This window comes from Aedes albopictus, chromosome 1 (assembly GCF_035046485.1).
Source record: "Aedes albopictus strain Foshan chromosome 1, AalbF5, whole genome shotgun sequence".
NCBI classification, from domain to species: Eukaryota; Metazoa; Arthropoda; class Insecta; order Diptera; family Culicidae; genus Aedes; species Aedes albopictus.
The window spans coordinates 178,980,774-178,999,770 of record NC_085136.1 but is presented as its reverse complement, the minus strand read 5'-3'; the positions used below and the strand labels follow the sequence as shown (position 1 = coordinate 178,999,770).

The following is an 18,997-nucleotide window of genomic DNA, read 5'->3' as shown; positions in this document are numbered from 1 at the left end:
AAAATTATGTACTTTTATCACAATGGATCTCCTAAAATTTTTCGTTATAGTTATTATGGTCTTCCTCAAGGTTCTTGTTTAAGTCCCTTTTTATATAATTTATTCACTAGTGATATTTCAGCAATCATTCCAAATGGTTGTTATTTAATTCAGTTCGCTGATGATAAGGTTATTTCAGTAAGTGGTAAAAACAGAGAAATAATTCGTCATTTTATGCAGGTTAGTTTGGATAATATTGGTTTATGGGCTTTCAATAATGGTTTTAACTTTTCGGTTCAAAAAACAGAATTTATTATTTTTTCTCGAAAACATTCCACTATTAGTGTAGATTTATATCTTAATGGTATTGAAATAGAGCAGGTTAGTAAGTATAAGTATCTAGGTATATGGTATGATTCTAAACTGAATTGGAGTTATCACATTAGGTATATTCAGAAAATTTGTTCAAAGAGAATCAATTTTCTTCGCATTATCACTGGCACTTGGTGGGGTGCTCATCCATCTGATATGATAACTCTTTACAAGACAACAATTTGTTCTTTGATGGAATATGGTTGTTTTACTTTTGGTTGTGCTTCTCGAACACATTTGGCAAAACTCGAAAAAATTCAATTGCGATGTTTAAGAATTTGTCTAAAATTGATGAATTCCACGCACACAAAATCTATTGAAGTTTTAGCTGGCATTGTTCCTCTCAAAATTCGTTTCAATGAATTGAATACTAAATTTCTAGTCCAGTGCTTTACCAATAACCATCCAATAATTAACATACTGAAAGATTTGTATGAAATTAATCCCTCTTGTAGGATCCTAAATTCATTTATTTATTGTTACACTATACATTGTCCCTCTTAATTCAATTAATTTTTATAATCATGACATAAATGTTCACTCTTTTCAACCTTTAATTGACATCTCTTTAGTTTTGGAAATAAAACAAATTCCATACTATGAGCATTATCGATTTGCTAAATTGTTATTTGACCGTAAATTTGGTAGAATTGAACCTCAGTATTTATTTTATACAGATGGTTCATTCATTAGAAATAGTGCTGGATTTGGAGTTTATAATAAATCTCCTTGTTCCATTTTTGTTGCTGAATTGATTGCTTTATATTTCACATGCAGTGTTATTGAAGGGTATTCTCCAAATTTGTACATCATATGTACTGATAGTTTGAGTTGTTTAAATGCAATTAAATCAACAAATTTCAATTTTAAAATTCATTACATAATCATAATGCTGAGAAAATTAGTATACGATTTACAACGTCGAGGATTTATTATAAAATTTGTGTGGGTTCCTGCACATTGTCGAATTTTTGGTAATGAACAAGCTGATTGTTTGGCCAAATTAGGTGCTACTCGTGGTATTGTTTATGAACGTAATATTTTTCATTCGGAATACTTTGCTGAAATCAAACAAAAATCGAAATCTTCTTGGCAAATTGATTGGGATTGCAGTGATAAAGGTCGTTGGTGTCATTCCATTTGTCCTGTTGTGGATAAAAAATCTTGGTTCAAACATTTATCTACTAGTAGAAATTTTATTTGTTTGTTTTCAAGACTTATGTCTAATCATTATATTTCTAACTAGCTGTCCCGGCAAACTTTGTCTTGCCAAGCTAATGTGGTTTGACAACTGTTGAGCTCATAATATCACCGCACTCTAGATTGCTTTCATTTCGATCGTGTTGATTTCCTTCCCAGCTCATGAAAAATCAGTTATTTATCAATTTTCTTACTTTTCTAGTGGATTTTCGTAACTTTTTGTACATATACACACAGCCACCACGAATACGGATCGAACCATGCAAGAGTCATGCCGATCGGTCCACCCGTTCTTGAGTTTTGTTGCCTCAAAGGAACTTCAAACTCATTTTTATATATAGACTAGCTAGCCCGGCAAACTTTGTCTTGCCAAGCTGTGGGGGTTTGACAACTGTTGAGCTCATAACATCACCGCACTCTAGATTGGTTTTATTTCGAACGTGTTGATTTTCTTCCCAAGTCATGAAAAATCAGTGTTTTACCAATTTTCTTACATTTTAAATTAATTTTCGTAACTTTTTTTACATATAAACACAGCCACCATGAATATGAATCAAACCATGCAAGAGTCATCCTGATCGGTTCAGCCGTTCGTGAGTTTTGTTGCCTCAAAGGGACTTCAAACTCATTTTTATATATATAGATAGATATAGATATAGATAGTCATTTATATCGTATCAATATTGTAGATTCAAATTTATGTATTTGTGGTGAATCATATCAAGATTTAATTGTGTTCATATCATATGGTGATCATATAATATTTCATTGTGTTCATTATACATTACCCAGAAAAAAACTTAATTGATAGATTTAAAAGTTTAGGCTTTCCTTTACCTGTATCTGTTAGAGATATTTTAGGTTGTAAATCTTTAGTCATGATGAAAATTCTTTTCAGATATTTTATTGAAATTGGTTATGCTGTTTGATACTTTTTTAATTTTATTTTCAGTTTTCAAGAACTGTGTCCGATTTTTGTCCTTGATGTTCAAAATTCCTTCGTCGTAGTCAGATTACCTTGGTTCATCCCTTGACAAATCCGCATCAAGACCACCACGGCTCGATTATGGATACTTTTCCGGAGAAGCCTTTAGTTTTAAGTTTATTTTATAATAGGGGGATTCACTTAACAGCGTGAGCTGATTAAACTGATTAAACGTCACGATCACCAAGGCAAACTTTGATTATTTCATTCGCAAAATCATGAAACATTTCAAATAAGCAGAAAATCATGGCTTACGCAGCAATTTAATCTGTTTAGTGAGTACCCCTAATGATTTTTGAAAAGATAAAAGAGGTTTTATGCCTTTTTGAGAAAGATTTCGTAGATGAGGAAATCACTCAAAGGGGCTTTTCCCTCTTTCAAAATTTTTAGTTAAAAATAAATAACAATAACAATAACAATTATAACTCAACACCACATACAGATCATGGGTATACACCTTACGAATTAATATTTGGAGTAAAACCCATTACACCATATTTACCATGCTTACATACTGGAAAAGTTGATCCAATATATAATTTTGAACTATATACAAAAGAACTAAAATATAAATTACAGAAATCACATGAATTAGCAAAACAGAAACTAAAAGAACAAAAAATTAAACGAAAAGAAATAATTGACAATACAGCCAACCCATTGAAATTAAATCCTGGAGACATTGTGTATTTGCAAAGTGAAAACAGACATAAATTAGATTCATACTATAAAGGACCCTACACGGTGAGAAAAATAGAAGAACCCAATTGTGAAATAACACATAAATTAACAAAACATACATTCAAAGTACATAAAAATAGACTTATAAAATTTTAGAGAAACACAAAAACCTTTTTTTTCAGCAGAGGAACTCATCAACAAATCTTATTCTACTCAAACCAAAAAAAAATAAATAAATAAATAAATAATAATAATAAAAAAAAATGCAATTCCCGTACATCAAAATTCTAAATTATATCAAATTATCGAGCATAATTTTAAAACACCACACATTGTAAGAGAGAAAAAACCCTTCCATTTTCACGATTTAAAACCAAATGTTGACAACAGTTGAACGATTTCACTACGTTACATCCTTCAACCTTTTTGGGGAGGAAGATGTAAGGTAAAACCTTATCACTTTTTCTCATTTAGTAACAAGCTTGACAAATCCAATTCCACAATTCCCACGATATAACAAAATCATACGAAGATCATGAAACACAAGACCTGACAAGACGAACATGTTCTCACGACAATAAATTAACATGAACCCGCAAATGCTTAAACCAAAACCATGTCAGAAATCTGAGAAAATGCTATTAGCCTTTTTTAAAGTGCAAAATAATATTTTCCAGAACTGATTTACAAATCCCAAACACCTATTTCTATCAGTTCACACGTTCCATTCCAAACCTCTTATTTGCCCACACAAGTGTCAACGACCATAAATTCTAGACACCGATCATATTTCTACATACATGCAGCAACGGAGTGATCGACTTGAACCGATCGCTTAACCGGCACCAGCAAGCACACCACCGACGAGCAATATTCCCACAGCTTAAAGATGCACCCCCGCGACAAAGCAATCCTCTCTTTCTTGCACTCAGTGCAACGAACGAAACGACAAAAGCACGTGACGATAACCGAATAGACAACGAGACTTAATTACGCCCTTTTTTCCTCTCTTCACAAAAAACACTCTCAATTTCCCTAACTATGATGTAGTACTAGATTAAGTGAAAATTAACAAAACCAGTTTGATGAATAATAAACGCGGCAATTTTCGGGATTGATTCAAATCGAATGGTTCTTCTTTTCGACGTTGATGACAAATCCCTGTAGTGAAAGAGAACCTGTGACATTGCTTTTGTACTGATTCTATTCGATCGAAATGCTTACTTTGAAATGGGGACCAGACAATGTTACAATATTCCAGAATTGACCTAACATAGACAACATATAATGTTTTTATTGTGTAGGGGTCGTCAAAATTAAAGCTAAAGCGTTTTATAAAGCCAAGCATATTGTTTCCCCTATGGTCATTGTAGTGGTCATTGAAATTAAGATTAGAATCTAAGATTAATCCTAAATCCCTAACTTTGCCGGGGCCCGTGGTCACACGTTCGCTTCATATGCGGTTGGTCATGGGTTTGATTCCCAGCCCCGGCACTTGCAATTTTTCGTCAGTTGCTTTTCCCCCGAGAGCAACTGACACTGACCCTCTTCTGAGCCCCATGGCTCAAACGGACCCGGATACCTGGACATCGGCGAACTGCTACTCATAATGGACCCCCATTCGGACTGGAAAGGAACAACGGCCATCCATCATCATCCTTGTGCTCATCATTCTACTAGGTATAAAGTAGAAAAGTGAAAGCAACAGAAAGGCAACCAGTTCGATAAAGTAGAATAGAATATAGGCGCTGTACAAAAGTGCAGCTGTCAATTGAAATTGCTCACGTAGTGCCCCACTGGACAATAGAGCTGTAAATTAGGTTACCGTCAAACGGGGTGACTTGCAACGGCGGGGTGACTTGCAACACTTGATGTCTTCTGCCTATGTTACTCAACAAAATATAAAAATCGGACGTTTACATACCAAAACTCAGTTGAACTATAAAGTGCACATACTATCTGAGTAGTAGCCACGATTTTTACTTTTATGAAAATAGTTTCAACAAAATATTCATGAATTTAACATTAGTCTGAAAAAGTAACAAAAATGTGAGCCTCGAATCGTTGCCTGCAAAAGAATGAAAACAAAATTTCCCAAAAATAATATTCTATATGCGGATTCTATACATAATGAGCTATAAGAATTTCCATTTTACTTTATAAAAATATTACAATATCTTTGTTATATTCATATGTTTTGAAATATTGTACCTAGACGGGGTGACTTGCAACACTCATTTTCTTAACAATTCTAAGTCCAGAAAAACGAAATATTGTTGTTTAACTAATAATTAACCAGCAAAAGTCTGAAGGATCATCATATGAACTGAAAAATACATTAAAACTTATGTTAAATTAACAATTAGTAACTTGGTGTTTTTGAGCCCAATATTTCCATATAAAAATTCACAATTCCATTTCCTATGTGAAAACAAATGTAAAAATAAGTATGTCAGCCCAAACGATATCACAATAGTAGCAAGAATACTTATCAAATATGCTTGAAACTAAAAATTAATATCTGCGTGTTTGAAAAGGGATTTACATTGGGTGTTGCAAGTCACCCCGCACGACGTCTTGTATCAAAAACGACCTTATTTGGCTTTTTCAACATGAAAAAATCAATCAATCTATAACTTGTTCACTTTATTTTATAGAGGGGCCGGCTATTAAAACTATTACAAATAGTTTGAATTTTAAAATTGAGTTTAATCAACATTTTTTATTAGTTGAAGCTGAAAAGTGTTGCAAGTCACCCCGTTTGACGGTAAGTGATTTAGAATAAAAATAAATCCCTAACTCTACTACATTTTTCCACTTTCTGATCGCCCAAGGAAATTGATATGTTTAGTGTATTTCGTTTTCTGCTAAATGATTAAATTACACTTTTTGATATTTAATTGTAGTAGGTTTTTTGAACACCATGTGTGGAATATTCGAATTTCATTCTGAAATAAGTTGATGTCTTCTTGATTCCCTGTTTCCATATATAGTTTCATATCGTCGGCATAAATAAGCACTTTTGTTTTCTTCAACATGAAGGAGATGTCGTTAATGTAAAGAATAAATAAAAGAGGGCCCAGATGGGAACCTTGAGGCACTCCTGAAGTGACTTGAATGGGATGTGATGTTTTTCCTTTTATTATTTGTTTGCGGTTTGTAAGGTACGATTCAAGCCATTTAAGAAGTCGGGGTTCTATACCCATTTTTTTGTAATTTGAAGAGTGGCATTGGAATATCAATGCGGTCGAATGCCTTGCTAAAGTCAGTGTAAAGAGCTTCTACGTGTTTGCCATTATCCATTGTAGTCAATGAAAAGTTAATGAATTCCAATAAATTTGTAGCGGTTGAGCGCCCTTTATAGAATCCATATTGCATGTGCGTTATTCTATTCTTAATTTGAGCAAAATTATTTTTATTGATTATTGCTTCGAGTAATTAAGGAATGCACGAGATAATGGCAATTCCGCGGTAATTACGTATGTCAGATTTTTTGCCAGATTTGAAAAAAAGGTATCAAAAAAAAGCTTTTCCATGATTTGGGGAAGATACCTGTTTCGAGAGATTTTTTAAACAGCCAAAATAGTGGAGTGGTGAGCTCCATAGCTAGATTCTTCAAAAATACAGGAGGAAGGCCGTCGGGTCCAGCACCTTGAGAAGCATCTAAATTTTTAAGTGCGTTCAAGATGTCGTGTACCGTCACTTCATTGTGAGTTATATCCACAGGAAATACACTCCCGTTCAAAAGTTTGGGGTCACCCCCTCAAAAACATGTCATTTTTTAGGCCCATATCTCCGCCAATTTGTGTCCGATTTCAAAACCCTAGGTTTCATTCAAAAGATAATAAGTCAAAGAAACTGTATGTAAACTTAACTCAAAGTTGCCAAATTTTCTAAAAAATGAATATAAACTTACGGCAGTGTCGCTGGAAGTTGGGTCGACCAAATTTTAAGATGAGAGCGGTAATATGACCCATTTTCTATTAGCTTTCAACTGCTTTTTACAGAACTTAGCTAAAAAATCTAGAAAAAAGTTATTAGGTAAATTAATCCTTGATGTCATCGACCAAAAGTTTGGGGTCACTCCTCAATATGATGTATCGGCCAAAAGTTTGGGGTCACTATCGTAAAACATGGAAAAGTGATTTGGGGATATCTTCGTCATCTATAGTTCAATTTTAATTATTTTTGGCTCATTTCAAAGATAAATAACTAAATTTACGTTTGATGTCTTTAACGTATATTTGTATATAAAAATGTTATGTAAAGTTAGCACATTTTACCACGCTTCAAAAAAATGAGGCAACTTTACGTTAAATTTTAGTATGTAAATTTCAACAAATATGTGTGGTTCAATGTCTATGCAGTAAGTATCATTCATTTTGTTTCAAATAAGCCAAGAAGAATTAGAATTGAATGAAAGATGACAAAGATATCAACAAATCACTTTCCCATGTTTTACGATAGTGACCCCAAACTTTTGGTCGATACAGCATTTTGAGGGGTGACCCCAAACTTTTGGTCGATGACATCAAGGATTAATTTACTTAATAACTTTTTTTTCTAGATTTTTTAGCTAAGTTCTGTAAAAAGCAGTTGAAAGCTAATAGAAAATGGGTCATATTACCGCTCTCATCTTAAAATTTGGTCGACCCAACTTCCAGCGACACCGCCGTAAGTTTATATTCATTTTTTAGAAAATTTGGCAACTTTGGGTTAAGTTTACATACAAAATTTTTTGAAAAAGTTTTTTTTAAATCATGTTTAAAGTTTCTTTGACTTATTATCTTTTGAATGAAATCTAGGGTTTTGAAATTGGACGCAAATTGGCGGACATATGGGCCTAAAAAAATGACATGTTTTTGAGGGGGTGACCCCAAACTTTTGAACGGGAGTGTATATTCACAGGGATATATTCAAAAAAGTCTCGGTCACGGTCATGATCTGAAAAGGTGGTGTAAATTTCTTGGAAAATTATGCAAATAGGTTGCATATTTCGTCTGGATTGTTGCCTACGTGTTCATCAAGATTCATAAAAGATGGAAAATTGTCAGATTTAAGATTAGTTTTTACGTAACTGAAGAAATTCTTAGGGTAAGACTTTATTTCATTTTCAGTTTTAGCGTTGTACTCTTCAAATGCGGTGTCAATGGCAAAATTTAATTGATTAGAAATGTCTAATTTTTTCCAAATTTTCATTGCAATTTTTTTTTTTTGTAAATTTTATGCGCTTTCTGTTTGCGATTATTCAATTTTTTTATTTGTTTATTATACCAGACGGGACGGGATATTTAAAATTGACATTACGTCTTTTTTTCTATTTAGGGACTTCGTCATGAATAATTTTGAAAATAATGTTGTAATAGTTATTGTGGTGTATTGGCACCACTGCCTGCAGCATGGCACACACCGCGATTTGACCTGACGACGGTTGCCATGTAATAAAACTTCAATCGCAGCAATCGCTGGCCAGAAATTGAAAATGTAAAAGTTAGTTTATAAGTGACATAAGAATAAAACAGAAGTAAAATTGAAAATCTCTTTGATTATTCAAGACGTCACAGTTTGGCGGCGAGGTAAAAACCAGAAGATTCGAAGATGAACGTGAAGCCCCCGGAGTTCAACGTCGGAGATTCCTGGCCACTTTATCAAGAACGCTTGGAACGGTTTTTCGTGGCCTGCGACCTTAACGACGAGGACGACGACGAGAGGAGAGCTGCGTTCCTGCTGACTTCCGTTTCCCTGGAGGTCTACCAGATCATCAAGAATCTATGTTTCCCGGACAAGCCGGAATGCAAGAGTTTTTCCCAGCTCTGCGAAGTGATGCGCCAGCGGTTTACCCCAACGGTGGTGGTTTTTCGAGAGCGTTCGAGATTTTTCGAAGCACGTCAAGGCGACAACGAGTCGGTGGTGGAGTGGGCCACCCGACTGAAAAAGTTGGCTATCGACTGTGATTTCGGTGCCACTTTGAACGAGTTCATCAAGAATATGTTCGTCGTGGGATTGCGGCGTGGTCCCATCTTCGAGCGAGTTTGCGAGGAAGACGCCACGGCGGCGTACGACGATTTGGTGAAGATTGCGATGAAGAAGGAATCGACTCTGCAGCGGCGGGAAGTATACGATGTGCACCGGATCCAGCACGAGGTTGACAAGAACAAGACTATTCCTACGAAGTGCTCTGCTTGCGGAAAAGGCAATCACAATTTTCGTAAGTGTCAGTACAGAAGCTATATTTGCAAGATTTGCGATGAGAAGGGGCATTTAGCTAGGGTTTGCCCTAACGAAGAAAGCGATTCGTCATCGGAAAGGAGTTTCAGCGGCCCAGAAGTGAACAACCTACGTTTGAGCAAAATGAATGTCCTGCCACCCGTTCGGTTGGAGATTGACGTCAATGGTAAGATGATCGATTTCGAGATGGACACAGGAAGCCCAGTAAACGCGATTTCGAAGAGGATGTTCAAGAAATTGTTCCCGTATGCGAAGCTCATCACAAACGTGCGAGAGGAGTTCGTTTGCTATAACGGTAGCGGCTTCCGAGCGATAGGTAAGTTCAACGCTCGGATGCGGTTCAAGAAACACGATTCCAAGGAGGAAATTTTCGTATTCGACGGCGACCGGCACCCATTGCTGGGTCGACAGACTATGTTCAGCTGGGGACTGAAAATCGATTTTGGTGCGTCGTCGGTTGCTGTAGGCCACAGTAAGCCGCTGAGAAAAAACAGCAAGCGTGAGGTTATTTCTACGGCAGAGCCCCGAAGTTTGAAAAAGGCGTCCACGGGAAATGAGAACTGGAGTATACCGTTGTCATCCGTTGAAAGGAGAGGCTCATCAAAAAGGAATTGTGAGGAGTGCCACAGAACGTTTAAACCAAATCGCAGAAGGGGAATGCTGTTGAAATTCGACGTCCTGAAGACGGATCGTAGCAGACGACAGCGTAGAGTGAATTCGGATGGAACTGGAGCGTTCGTAGTAGGTGATACTGTCTATGCAAGAGATTACCGTGACCCGAAGAAGCCTGCTTGGGTTCGAGCAACTGTGGTGAGGAAGCTTGGAGCTGCTCTGTACGAATGCGATGCCGTGGGTTCAAAACGCATCAAGCGACGAAGTCATCAACTGTTGGAGTATCCCTACGACAATTTCGAAGACGAGCACAATCTAGGGAATGATTCAAGTGACAACAAGTTCTACGGGGAGGATTTCGTCGACGAAGTTGAAGGATTTGAGCTGCGTCAATTTGATCATCATCGATCGGATTAGACCAACGTGAGCAGATTGAATCGAGAAGTGCGCCCACCGCGCTATCTTGAGGGGGAGTAGTTGTGGTGTATTGGCACCACTGCCTGCAGCATGGCACACACCGCGATTTGACCTGACGACGGTTGCCATGTAATAAAACTTCAATCGCAGCAATCGCTGGCCAGAAATTGAAAATGTAAAAGTTAGTTTATAAGTGACATAAGAATAAAACAGAAGTAAAATTGAAAATCTCTTTGATTATTCAAGACGTCACAGTTATTTATGTGACGAGTTGCAAAAAGTTGATTTTTTCAGCACGAGTCGTATATTTATCCAACGAGGCTTGCCGAGTTGGATAAATACGAAGAGTGCTGAAAAAATCGAGTTTTGCAACGAGTTCCTTACAAAGTTTTATGCAATGATTTTTTCATAATGCAACTCATTTGAGTTGCATAATGTTCATAATGCAACTCAAATGAGTTGCATTATGAAAATTATGCAACTATTTTGCATTATGCAACTCATTTCAGTTGCATTATGATCCGGTACGGAAAAGTTGGTCATTATGATACTGAAATGAGTAGTATAAAATAAAAAATATCACTCTGAATTGCATAATAGTAGTTTACGCAACAAGGTGCAGAATGACGATTTTTACAGCACGAGTCGTACATTTATCCAACGAGGCTTGCCGAGTTGGATAATTACGACGAGTGCTGGAAAAATCGAGTTCTGCATCGAGTTGCGTACAACGTTTTTTGCAAGTTCATAAATTACCGCTTGAGGATAGTTTTTAACAAAACATTTGCATCAAACTGCACACTGATGCTCATAGCCATGTTTAAGAAAATCTGATCATAGCAGGTTATACAGAGTAGTTGTCACAATTTTTCAAAACTGCGTTCAGAAAGCATCAAGAAGTTGATCAAAACTGAAAACAGTGCTGTAATGGTTCATTACGCAACGCAAATCAGTGCTGTAATGAACCATTACAGCACTGTTTATTTGGTGTGGGAAAGTAGGCCTTTTCCTGTCAGATTTGCGTGAGGTAAAACAGCCTATTACGATGAGAAATTGCAAAAAAAAGATTTACAGCATTTTCGATCTTGTACCGACTTGTCGAACCCTCTAAGCAGAATACACTCATTCGAAAAAAGCATTTTCGACATTTTCTTCATTCCGTAGTGTTGATTGCTAGTTTATATTGTATAGTCTACGCTTTATATTGACATAGTTAGCCCTTTTGTATCCAAAGAATTCTTCGTACTCAAAGTCGTTGGGATTGTGGTGTCCATGAGCATGAATAAATATTGATAATTCGATTGCTGTGTGAAAAGCTTCATTTTTCCACAAGGGATTCAATTATTCGCTCACGCAAAAATCTTTGTAAATATTAGTGAACAAGAAATCCAAATAACAATGTTGTAACAATAACAATAACAATTATAACTCAAAACCACATACAGATCATGGGTATACACCTTACGAATTAATATTTGGAGTAAAACCCATTACACCATATTTACCATGCTTACATACTGGAAAAGTTGATCCAATATATAATTTTGAACTATATACAAAAGAACTAAAATATAAATTACAGAAATCACATGAATTAGCAAAACAGAAACTAAAAGAACAAAAAATTAAACGAAAAGAAATAATTGACAATACAGCCAACCCATTGAAATTAAATCCTGGAGACATTGTGTATTTGCAAAGTGAAAACAGACATAAATTAGATTCATACTATAAAGGACCCTACACGGTGAGAAAAATAGAAGAACCCAATTGTGAAATAACACATAAATTAACAAAACATACATTCAAAGTACATAAAAATAGACTTATAAAATTTTAGAGAAACACAAAAACCTTTTTTTTTCAGCAGAGGAACTCATCAACAAATCTTATTCTACTCAAACCAAAAAAAAATAAATAAATAAATAAATAATAATAATAAAAAAAAATGCAATTCCCGTACATCAAAATTCTAAATTATATCAAATTATCGAGCATAATTTTAAAACACCACACATTGTAAGAGAGAAAAAACCCTTCCATTTTCACGATTTAAAACCAAATGTTGACAACAGTTGAACGATTTCACTACGTTACATCCTTCAACCTTTTTGGGGAGGAAGATGTAAGGTAAAACCTTATCACTTTTTCTCATTTAGTAACAAGCTTGACAAATCCAATTCCACAATTCCCACGATATAACAAAATCATACGAAGATCATGAAACACAAGACCTGACAAGACGAACATGTTCTCACGACAATAAATTAACATGAACCCGCAAATGCTTAAACCAAAACCATGTCAGAAATCTGAGAAAATGCTATTAGCCTTTTTTAAAGTGCAAAATAATATTTTCCAGAACTGATTTACAAATCCCAAACACCTATTTCTATCAGTTCACACGTTCCATTCCAAACCTCTTATTTGCCCACACAAGTGTCAACGACCATAAATTCTAGACACCGATCATATTTCTACATACATGCAGCAACGGAGTGATCGACTTGAACCGATCGCTTAACCGGCACCAGCAAGCACACCACCGACGAGCAATATTCCCACAGCTTAAAGATGCACCCCCGCGACAAAGCAATCCTCTCTTTCTTGCACTCAGTGCAACGAACGAAACGACAAAAGCACGTGACGATAACCGAATAGACAACGAGACTTAATTACGCCCTTTTTTCCTCTCTTCACAAAAAACACTCTCAATTTCCCTAACTATGATGTAGTACTAGATTAAGTGAAAATTAACAAAACCAGTTTGATGAATAATAAACGCGGCAATTTTCGGGATTGATTCAAATCGAATGGTTCTTCTTTTCGACGTTGATGACAAATCCCTGTAGTGAAAGAGAACCTGTGACATTGCTTTTGTACTGATTCTATTCGATCGAAATGCTTACTTTGAAATGGGGACCAGACAATGTTACAATATTCCAGAATTGACCTAACATAGACAACATATAATGTTTTTATTGTGTAGGGGTCGTCAAAATTAAAGCTAAAGCGTTTTATAAAGCCAAGTATATTGTTTCCCCTATGGTCATTGTAGTGGTCATTGAAATTAAGATTAGAATCTAAGATTAATCCTAAATCCCTAACTTTGCCGGGGCCCGTGGTCACACGTTCGCTTCATATGCGGTTGGTCATGGGTTTGATTCCCAGCCCCGGCACTTGCAATTTTTCGTCAGTTGCTTTTCCCCCGAGAGCAACTGACACTGACCCTCTTCTGAGCCCCATGGCTCAAACGGACCCGGATACCTGGACATCGGCGAACTGCTACTCATAATGGACCCCCATTCGGACTGGAAAGGAACAACGGCCATCCATCATCATCCTTGTGCTCATCATTCTACTAGGTATAAAGTAGAAAAGTGAAAGCAACAGAAAGGCAACCAGTTCGATAAAGTAGAATAGAATATAGGCGCTGTACAAAAGTGCAGCTGTCAATTGAAATTGCTCACGTAGTGCCCCACTGGACAATAGAGCTGTAAATTAGGTTACCTAAGTGATTTAGAATAAAAATAAATCCCTAACTCTACTACATTTTTCCACTTTCTGATCGCCCAAGGAAATTGATATGTTTAGTGTATTTCGTTTTCTGCTAAATGATTAAATTACACTTTTTGATATTTAATTGTAGTAGGTTTTTTGAACACCATGTGTGGAATATTCGAATTTCATTCTGAAATAAGTTGATGTCTTCTTGATTCCCTGTTTCCATATATAGTTTCATATCGTCGGCATAAATAAGCACTTTTGTTTTCTTCAACATGAAGGAGATGTCGTTAATGTAAAGAATAAATAAAAGAGGGCCCAGATGGGAACCTTGAGGCACTCCTGAAGTGACTTGAATGGGATGTGATGTTTTTCCTTTTATTATTTGTTTGCGGTTTGTAAGGTACGATTCAAGCCATTTAAGAAGTCGGGGTTCTATACCCATTTTTTTGTAATTTGAAGAGTGGCATTGGAATATCAATGCGGTCGAATGCCTTGCTAAAGTCAGTGTAAAGAGCTTCTACGTGTTTGCCATTATCCATTGTAGTCAATGAAAAGTTAATGAATTCCAATAAATTTGTAGCGGTTGAGCGCCCTTTATAGAATCCATATTGCATGTGCGTTATTCTATTCTTAATTTGAGCAAAATTATTTTTATTGATTATTGCTTCGAGTAATTTAGGAATGCACGAGATAATGGCAATTCCGCGGTAATTACGTATGTCAGATTTTTTGCCAGATTTGAAAAAAGGTATCAAAAAAAAGCTTTTCCATGATTTGGGGAAGATACCTGTTTCGAGAGATTTTTTAAACAGCCAAAATAGTGGAGTGGTGAGCTCCATAGCTAGATTCTTCAAAAATACAGGAGGAAGGCCGTCGGGTCCAGCACCTTGAGAAGCATCTAAATTTTTAAGTGCGTTCAAGATGTCGTGTACCGTCACTTCATTGTGAGTTATATCCACAGGAAATACACTCCCGTTCAAAAGTTTGGGGTCACCCCCTCAAAAACATGTCATTTTTTAGGCCCATATCTCCGCCAATTTGTGTCCGATTTCAAAACCCTAGGTTTCATTCAAAAGATAATAAGTCAAAGAAACTGTATGTAAACTTAACTCAAAGTTGCCAAATTTTCTAAAAAATGAATATAAACTTACGGCAGTGTCGCTGGAAGTTGGGTCGACCAAATTTTAAGATGAGAGCGGTAATATGACCCATTTTCTATTAGCTTTCAACTGCTTTTTACAGAACTTAGCTAAAAAATCTAGAAAAAAGTTATTAGGTAAATTAATCCTTGATGTCATCGACCAAAAGTTTGGGGTCACTCCTCAATATGATGTATCGGCCAAAAGTTTGGGGTCACTATCGTAAAACATGGAAAAGTGATTTGGGGATATCTTCGTCATCTATAGTTCAATTTTAATTATTTTTGGCTCATTTCAAAGATAAATAACTAAATTTACGTTTGATGTCTTTAACGTATATTTGTATATAAAAATGTTATGTAAAGTTAGCACATTTTACCACGCTTCAAAAAAATGAGGCAACTTTACGTTAAATTTTAGTATGTAAATTTCAACAAATATGTGTGGTTCAATGTCTATGCAGTAAGTATCATTCATTTTGTTTCAAATAAGCCAAGAAGAATTAGAATTGAATGAAAGATGACAAAGATATCAACAAATCACTTTCCCATGTTTTACGATAGTGACCCCAAACTTTTGGTCGATACAGCATTTTGAGGGGTGACCCCAAACTTTTGGTCGATGACATCAAGGATTAATTTACTTAATAACTTTTTTTTCTAGATTTTTTAGCTAAGTTCTGTAAAAAGCAGTTGAAAGCTAATAGAAAATGGGTCATATTACCGCTCTCATCTTAAAATTTGGTCGACCCAACTTCCAGCGACACCGCCGTAAGTTTATATTCATTTTTTAGAAAATTTGGCAACTTTGGGTTAAGTTTACATACAAAATTTTTTGAAAAAGTTTTTTTTAAATCATGTTTAAAGTTTCTTTGACTTATTATCTTTTGAATGAAATCTAGGGTTTTGAAATTGGACGCAAATTGGCGGACATATGGGCCTAAAAAAATGACATGTTTTTGAGGGGGTGACCCCAAACTTTTGAACGGGAGTGTATATTCACAGGGATATATTCAAAAAAGTCTCGGTCACGGTCATGATCTGAAAAGGTGGTGTAAATTTCTTGGAAAATTATGCAAATAGGTTGCATATTTCGTCTGGATTGTTGCCTACGTGTTCATCAAGATTCATAAAAGATGGAAAATTGTCAGATTTAAGATTAGTTTTTACGTAACTGAAGAAATTCTTAGGGTAAGACTTTATTTCATTTTCAGTTTTAGCGTTGTACTCTTCAAATGCGGTGTCAATGGCAAAATTTAATTGATTAGAAATGTCTAATTTTTTCCAAATTTTCATTGCAATTTTTTTTTTTGTAAATTTTATGCGCTTTCTGTTTGCGATTATTCAATTTTTTTATTTGTTTATTATACCAGACGGGACGGGATATTTAAAATTGACATTACGTCTTTTTTTCTATTTAGGGACTTCGTCATGAATAATTTTGAAAATAATGTTGTAATAGTTATTGTGGTGTATTGGCACCACTGCCTGCAGCATGGCACACACCGCGATTTGACCTGACGACGGTTGCCATGTAATAAAACTTCAATCGCAGCAATCGCTGGCCAGAAATTGAAAATGTAAAAGTTAGTTTATAAGTGACATAAGAATAAAACAGAAGTAAAATTGAAAATCTCTTTGATTATTCAAGACGTCACAGTTTGGCGGCGAGGTAAAAACCAGAAGATTCGAAGATGAACGTGAAGCCCCCGGAGTTCAACGTCGGAGATTCCTGGCCACTTTATCAAGAACGCTTGGAACGGTTTTTCGTGGCCTGCGACCTTAACGACGAGGACGACGACGAGAGGAGAGCTGCGTTCCTGCTGACTTCCGTTTCCCTGGAGGTCTACCAGATCATCAAGAATCTATGTTTCCCGGACAAGCCGGAATGCAAGAGTTTTTCCCAGCTCTGCGAAGTGATGCGCCAGCGGTTTACCCCAACGGTGGTGGTTTTTCGAGAGCGTTCGAGATTTTTCGAAGCACGTCAAGGCGACAACGAGTCGGTGGTGGAGTGGGCCACCCGACTGAAAAAGTTGGCTATCGACTGTGATTTCGGTGCCACTTTGAACGAGTTCATCAAGAATATGTTCGTCGTGGGATTGCGGCGTGGTCCCATCTTCGAGCGAGTTTGCGAGGAAGACGCCACGGCGGCGTACGACGATTTGGTGAAGATTGCGATGAAGAAGGAATCGACTCTGCAGCGGCGGGAAGTATACGATGTGCACCGGATCCAGCACGAGGTTGACAAGAACAAGACTATTCCTACGAAGTGCTCTGCTTGCGGAAAAGGCAATCACAATTTTCGTAAGTGTCAGTACAGAAGCTATATTTGCAAGATTTGCGATGAGAAGGGGCATTTAGCTAGGGTTTGCCCTAACGAAGAAAGCGATTCGTCATCGGAAAGGAGTTTCAGCGGCCCAGAAGTGAACAACCTACGTTTGAGCAAAATGAATGTCCTGCCACCCGTTCGGTTGGAGATTGACGTCAATGGTAAGATGATCGATTTCGAGATGGACACAGGAAGCCCAGTAAACGCGATTTCGAAGAGGATGTTCAAGAAATTGTTCCCGTATGCGAAGCTCATCACAAACGTGCGAGAGGAGTTCGTTTGCTATAACGGTAGCGGCTTCCGAGCGATAGGTAAGTTCAACGCTCGGATGCGGTTCAAGAAACACGATTCCAAGGAGGAAATTTTCGTATTCGACGGCGACCGGCACCCATTGCTGGGTCGACAGACTATGTTCAGCTGGGGACTGAAAATCGATTTTGGTGCGTCGTCGGTTGCTGTAGGCCACAGTAAGCCGCTGAGAAAAAACAGCAAGCGTGAGGTTATTTCTACGGCAGAGCCCCGAAGTTTGAAAAAGGCGTCCACGGGAAATGAGAACTGGAGTATACCGTTGTCATCCGTTGAAAGGAGAGGCTCATCAAAAAGGAATTGTGAGGAGTGCCACAGAACGTTTAAACCAAATCGCAGAAGGGGAATGCTGTTGAAATTCGACGTCCTGAAGACGGATCGTAGCAGACGACAGCGTAGAGTGAATTCGGATGGAACTGGAGCGTTCGTAGTAGGTGATACTGTCTATGCAAGAGATTACCGTGACCCGAAGAAGCCTGCTTGGGTTCGAGCAACTGTGGTGAGGAAGCTTGGAGCTGCTCTGTACGAATGCGATGCCGTGGGTTCAAAACGCATCAAGCGACGAAGTCATCAACTGTTGGAGTATCCCTACGACAATTTCGAAGACGAGCACAATCTAGGGAATGATTCAAGTGACAACAAGTTCTACGGGGAGGATTTCGTCGACGAAGTTGAAGGATTTGAGCTGCGTCAATTTGATCATCATCGATCGGATTAGACCAACGTGAGCAGATTGAATCGAGAAGTGCGCCCACCGCGCTATCTTGAGGGGGAGTAGTTGTGGTGTATTGGCACCACTGCCTGCAGCATGGCACACACCGCGATTTGACCTGACGACGGTTGCCATGTAATAAAACTTCAATCGCAGCAATCGCTGGCCAGAAATTGAAAATGTAAAAGTTAGTTTATAAGTGACATAAGAATAAAACAGAAGTAAAATTGAAAATCTCTTTGATTATTCAAGACGTCACAGTTATTTATGTGACGAGTTGCAAAAAGTTGATTTTTTCAGCACGAGTCGTATATTTATCCAACGAGGCTTGCCGAGTTGGATAAATACGAAGAGTGCTGAAAAAATCGAGTTTTGCAACGAGTTCCTTACAAAGTTTTATGCAATGATTTTTTCATAATGCAACTCATTTGAGTTGCATAATGTTCATAATGCAACTCAAATGAGTTGCATTATGAAAATTATGCAACTATTTTGCATTATGCAACTCATTTCAGTTGCATTATGATCCGG

At 37.0% G+C, this 18,997-nt stretch overlaps 2 protein-coding genes across 2 annotated transcripts in view; one reads left to right on the top strand and one right to left on the bottom strand.

Moving 5' to 3' along the window:
- LOC109416314 (scoloptoxin SSD20) overlaps positions 1 to 18,997 on the bottom strand; it is a 295,456-nt gene that overhangs the window by 100,924 nt on the left and 175,535 nt on the right. The gene's annotated exons all lie outside the window — the stretch shown is intronic.
- LOC134285327 (uncharacterized) lies at positions 8,559 to 18,729 on the top strand. Its single transcript, XM_062845902.1, has 2 exons — positions 8,559 to 10,388; positions 17,109 to 18,729. The coding sequence occupies exons 1-2, from the start codon at positions 8,816 to 8,818 to the stop codon at positions 18,470 to 18,472; spliced, it is 2,937 nt and encodes a 978-aa protein (XP_062701886.1). The 5' UTR covers positions 8,559 to 8,815; the 3' UTR covers positions 18,473 to 18,729.

Bases quoted from the DNA above. Each gene is read 5' to 3' on its own strand.
- LOC134285327 (XM_062845902.1), top strand. From the start codon at position 8,816: ATGAACGTGAAGCCCCCGGAGTTCAACGTCGGAGATTCCTGGCCACTT. The intron at 10,389-17,108 runs GTGACAACAAGT...AAGCACGTCAAG, and splicing joins CAATCTAGGGAATGATTCAA to GCGACAACGAGTCGGTGGTG.